Source organism: Aedes aegypti, chromosome 2, assembly GCF_002204515.2.
Source record: "Aedes aegypti strain LVP_AGWG chromosome 2, AaegL5.0 Primary Assembly, whole genome shotgun sequence".
Taxonomy (NCBI): domain Eukaryota; kingdom Metazoa; phylum Arthropoda; class Insecta; order Diptera; family Culicidae; genus Aedes; species Aedes aegypti.
In genome coordinates, this window is record NC_035108.1 from 389,804,916 (window position 1) to 389,810,915 (window position 6,000).

At 39.3% G+C, this 6,000-nt stretch overlaps 1 protein-coding gene across 6 annotated transcripts in view; it reads left to right on the forward strand.

Annotated features, from left to right (window-relative positions):
* The window catches only part of LOC5572795, a 151,320-nt gene extending 145,802 nt beyond the window's left edge, over nt 1-5,518 (forward strand). For all 6 annotated transcript variants that reach the window (XM_021846983.1, XM_021846984.1, XM_021846985.1 and 3 more), the window contains one exon: nt 2,358-5,518. In XM_021846983.1, the coding sequence (XP_021702675.1) occupies nt 2,358-4,526 (2,169 nt within the window). In that variant the 3' untranslated portion in view covers nt 4,527-5,518. The remainder of the gene's footprint in view (nt 1-2,357) is intronic.
* Nucleotides 5,519-6,000: the final 482 nt, after the last annotated feature.

Genomic DNA, 6,000 nt, shown 5'->3' on the forward strand with positions numbered 1-6,000 from the left:
CTATATAAGACCATATCGTATTTGAAGCCAATTAGTAGTTGATAAGAAGTTAGACAGTGTACAGTACAGTAATCAGTGTCAGAATGAGCAATGTTCATAAACCAGAAGGTCCAGAGATCAAAAATACAGAATACAGTAAAGCTAAGTGTCCAATAAATTCAGCATCAGTTCAGAAGAATATGTGTATCATTTAACCGTCGAATAAATGTTACGTTCGTATAGTCCTTTAGCGTAGTTATAGTCTTCTCAGTGCTCATTATAATCGCGATCATGATTGTTATGTGTCCGACCGATACCGACTACCACAGACACTATTATGTGCGACATCAACGGCTTCTCATATTCTGACCATTTCGGATACCCGATCACCTAGCACCGGTTCCTGAATATATATTAATATATATACCCAAAGGGGATTTTTTTTGAAACTGAGAGAATAGTGCCGTGAGACGGCTCAAGTTCATTTTTTTTCTTTATCCTGAACGCCCTAGCTGTAATGTCATGAGGTTCTGCACACTTTGGATACTGGAGCCGGATACTCTGGAATCGGTTCCGATAGGGCCTAAGAAGGATATGTTTGTAATCCTTTCCATTCATATTTATGCGACGACTCAAAGTTCGTGATTTTTTTATCCTGAACATCATATCTATAATGCCATGCACCAATTTAAGGTTCTGGCCACATACATGTACTGTATTTAGTTTTCTGAAAGTTTAAAGCATGTTTTAAAAAATGTTTTAGGTGATTTTTTTTAGCTGACAAGGGGTAACATTGAAACGTTATTAACGTTAAGGTGACACGGGAGACCGTGTTATTTTCCCTATCTTTTGTCTCACTCTAACAATTATTATCAAAACTTTGTGGAAGCAAATCTTGAGTTTTAGTGAACCGATGAAGCTGAAAATTTATTGGGTTGTGCACTACATATATAGAATCATAGTGATACATTTTTCGCATCGATATATGGAGTAGTTCTTGAGATTTGCTTTTTCAAATGGATAGGGTGATTAAGATGACGTCCCGTGCGGCCTTAATGTTCGGTATGATGCTAAATCAAAGCTGGATTTTTTTAGTCAAAAGAGGAAAACAAAAAAAAACTTTAACTAAGACTAGTTTTAATTTTAGACAAATTTGATATTCTTCATAAATTTAATTTTGAAGAAAACGATACTAAGAGCTTCAAAATTGTTTGGAAAATAACATAGTTATGAAGACTTCACTACAGGTTATATTTCATAACTTGAAAATTCACCTTCGAATAGCTTGCGCCACCTTTAAATCTTAATATTTTTGGCTCAAAATTTGAGGTTTCCCATTATATGTGGTTTGAATTCAGAAGAGCACACGAATTTTTGGTTTTGAGAACTTTCGAAAAATAAGCCGCACCCTCTTAAGCATCCATGATAAGAAGATACTTGCAATGTTTCATCTAGCATTTGAACTTACCTATTTGATTAAACATCTGTTTCAAATTATCATCAAAAAGATCAAAATAGATGGAGTGGTTGACTTATCTATATGAGGCCAAAATATTCCTTGGACCAGCTTGTCAGAACACCGACCATATTTGTCATAAAATAATAAAAAAGGGTCACAGTTTCGTCATATATAAAGTACTCCACCAGTAATTTGATATTTTGATAAATTTTAGGTACATTTTTTTAATAGAGGCTTTACCCAGAAGGGGCATTCGTCTCTTATTTTGGTACATTTATGATAAGCTGTAGATCAGAAACTCAACACAGTATATCATTTGTATAATAATATGTCGAGGTGAACCAGCCACGGACTGAAAGCCTCGTTAATAAAGGCAATGATAAAAAATTGTATAATACAAAAACATAAAATATAAAAATATCTCTGCGGAAATAACTGGTTAAATTCTTGAAGATGTTCTAAAGGAAAATTTTGGAATCTCTGGATGAATTCTTGGAGGACTAAAGACATTCTTGAGATGTTTTAAAATTATACTTGGAAACCCTTGTGGAACCACTGCAATAATTTCATAGATTATTCTTGGAAAAAAATCATCTTGATTTTCTGTAGATATCATGAATGATGTTTATAAATAAATCCTTTAGGAAGCTCGTAAAAAAACTACAAGAACTCATGAAAAAAAAATCTGTGGACTAGCTTTAAATGAAATTTTTGAGCAAATGCTCGATGAAATTTCTGGAGAAAAAGATGAAAAAATACATAAAATGTCACGATAAATCTCAAAAAAGTCTCAGGTACCTACATACCTATATCCTTTGTGAAATATTTGATAGGATGCTATTTTTTAAAACAACCACCAGTCGCTGAATTTAGTCACATAAACTAACATATTTCCGCATTTATTTTATCTCCATTTCAGATGACGGCAGAGAATGGATACATTTGGTTCCTACCGGTGTGGCTCACGAACCTGTGGAACCTCAGCAACGACAGTCCCATCCGATCGATGGTCCGATGCACGCGACAGGAAATGCTCAAAGCCATCAACGGACATTTCTCCTTGGCGCATGCTCCCTTCGCCGACAGCCAGAGGACGCTGGACACAATTGAGGGGACCGTCGGCAAATGGAGGTCCGATTATCGGGAAACGCTGCGCAGGCACAGCTATATGGAGTCCGATTACGCCGGCTATGCTTACGATGCAGTTTGGGTTTACGCGCTGGCGTTGGATAGATTGATACGGGAGGATCCTTCCTACCTGAGCGATCTGCATTCGATAAAAACTACCAAGCGATTGATGGAAGTGATACGGGCGACGGACTTTCAAGGAGTTTCTGGAAGGATAAAGTTCGGTGACGAGGGATCACGATACACCATTATCAACGTGCTACAGTGGATCAACGGAACGCCGAACATCGTGGGACAGTTTACTCCCAATATTTCGGAGAGCAAGTACAAGCTTTTGGGAGGTTCGCTTGCCTTGAACCAATCCGCGATCGTTTGGATGACGAAGGATGGAAAAACTCCGGAGGATGGCGCACTGGATTGTACATTGAGTGGACTGGCCAGATTTTTTGGAATGGGATGTGACGGTACGGTGTACGTGCTTGTAGGTTGCTTGTGTGTCATGACGATCGCGATCATTTCGTTGGCTTCGTTCTGCTATTTTCAAGTCCGATATGATCGAAAGATGAAGCATTCGGCGAAGTATTTGCAAAAGTTTGGCATCGATTTACTGTCGCCGTCATCTATTCCGGTGAATACGCTGGATAAGTGGGAAGTACCCAAAGATAGAGTTGTGATCAATCGTAGGCTTGGCGAAGGTGCATTCGGAACCGTTTATGGTGGGGAAGCGCAGATCGGAGATGAAGGTTGGACTGCTGTGGCTGTGAAGACATTGAAAATTGGTTCAACTACGGAAGATAAAGTAGATTTCTTGTCTGAAGCGGAGGCTATGAAGCGATTTGACCATAACAATATTGTTAAACTATTGGGAGTATGTTTGCAGACGGAACCAGTGTATACGATCATGGAGTTCATGCTATATGGTGATCTTAAAACGTATCTTTTGGCTCGTCGTCATTTAGTCAACAGTAAACAATCTGAGGACTCAGATATATCACCCAAGCGGTTGACAATGATGGCATTGGATGTTTCACGTGCTTTATCATATCTTGCCGAACAGAAATATGTGCATCGCGATTTGGCATGTCGTAATTGCATGGTGAACGCACAAAGAGTCGTCAAACTAGGCGACTTTGGAATGGCGCGACCTACTTTTGAGAACGATTACTACCGGTTTAATAGGAAGGGTATGTTACCGGTACGGTGGATGGCACCCGAATCACTTGCATTAGGGATATTTACACCAGCGTCGGACGTTTGGTCTTACGGAGTATTACTTTATGAAATCATTTCTTTTGGATCGTTCCCTTACCAAGGAATGACAAATAACCAAGTTCTTGAACATGTTAAAGAAGGCAATTGTTTGACGATACCTACTGGCGTTAAACCTCAGTTGGAAGGTCTTATGAAAGCTTGCTGGAACCAAGACTACAAAAAACGACCAAGTGCTTCGGAAGTATCTGAATTTATTGCAAACTATCCAAGGCTTTTGAGTCCTTGTCTAGATGTTCCACTGGCTTCGGTACAGATGGCGGAAACCGATAGTGATCAATTCGAGCTATTACCAGGACTGCGACGGCGGAAAGATGAACCTACTGCAGATCTGTTATTAGGAACTTCACAAATGAACGATCTCAATCAAACGACAACCGGATACACTAAAATGAACATGCGAAGGGGAATTAATCTCAACGATCTAAACGTTGATACCGATTTCCGAAGAAATACACTGCCCAATGCAGAAACAACCACTACTACCACCAACGGAGGCGTTACCCTAAATATGTACAATCCTGTTGAACCGTTACTGCAGCGTCAACCAGAAGTAGCCAAGAGCAGTAACAATATACTTCGCTACGTACCAATGTTCGGACTCGGAAGAAACAAGGCTCCTGTTTTAATCACTCATGATAATGGATCCGTTACAATTGGCAGTCGGAGCACCAGCACCAGTGTATTATAGCAGGAAACAACTGCCGGAATGCCACCAACCCAAAAACCAAAGGAGACTCCTGATGAGTCTGATGCAAAATAGTGCTAAGAACAAAGGCATATATTAAACATCAAATGAATCTTAGAGATGTTCATTAATCTCTGTGCTAGGAGCATTTTTAGAATTGTTTTAGTGAAATGATTTATTTCTACAAATACAAATGAATTCTAGCTTCTGTGTTAGCTATAAAAAACGCTGTACAGAAAAACACAAATCGAACACTTTAGTACAAATATCATGCCGTCCGAGAGGATTGGAAAGCCGTAAGACAACGAGCAGTGCCGATTCAATGTATTTCTTACATTTATGAATGCAGCACTGTGCGATGTCACGAGTTTCTAAACTCTGCATGCCAAAAAAGGAAATTAACAGTTTAAAACTGAAGCCAAATAGTGTATATACTAGAGCAAACGTGCATTCAAATTCTTCAATCAAAAATTATGATTCAAAACTAAAAGACATTTCATCTCTATTAAACTAGTGTTAATTACAAAATGGAACGTAAAACGATCTGATGAAATCGAGATTATAAATACCTGTTTGACAGAATAAATTAAAGTTGACCTTTATCAGTAAGAAGAATCATCAAAAACTAGTCGGCTACAGCCGTAGCAGTTAGAGGGTTGCTCTAGAGAGCGTATCCTCAACATAGGTATCCGTGTAGCCTGTAGGACAACAAAACGAAACTATAAAAGTTAACCATTTAGCTCTTCAGCGTACAATAACAAACAACCGCATCAATCTGATCAAAAGAAAATACCTCATGCATAGCAGGCAACAGACGATTTTTTTTAAGAATTTTACACAACAATTGAGCCTCAAAGATACAATTTTCTTCTGCACGACTATACAATAAATGATAAATCTAGGATCAACGAAAGACTGATTACCACCTAAGCCGCAGATTAGTGGCACGCACAATAGATCCGTTTCTAGTGAGAATCATATAATCTATCAGCTAACTCGCGTAGTTAGTTCTTTAGCTGTTCCGAAAATGTCGAAACCGGATACATTGTGGACCGGCCTGTAGCATCCACCCTAGCTACACCACTGACTGTCTGGAACAGCAGTGGCAATCGAACAATAAACATATAAGTTTATCTACTGACTGCACACCCGAACAGACGCGCGTTTATAATCATTCCGTTTATCGTATCACAGTCTCGGTCATAAGTGATTAATTACCGTTAAGAACCCAATCTCCCACAAGATATTACAGTGGCGACGAGGTGGAGATTTGTTTTCGCGTCCCGGGAAATGCAAATCAGTGCGAGTTTTTCGGTTTGCCAGTGATCTTTTGGCGATTTTCCCCTGGGAGAAACAGTTTGTTTGCTGCGAGCCATTCATCCCGTTGGATTCACTTTTGCCGACGGAGGAAAGCAACAGTTTGCGCTGCGCGATACTGGCAGTACCTACACTGCAGGAGTTGGTTTGGTTTTACTTT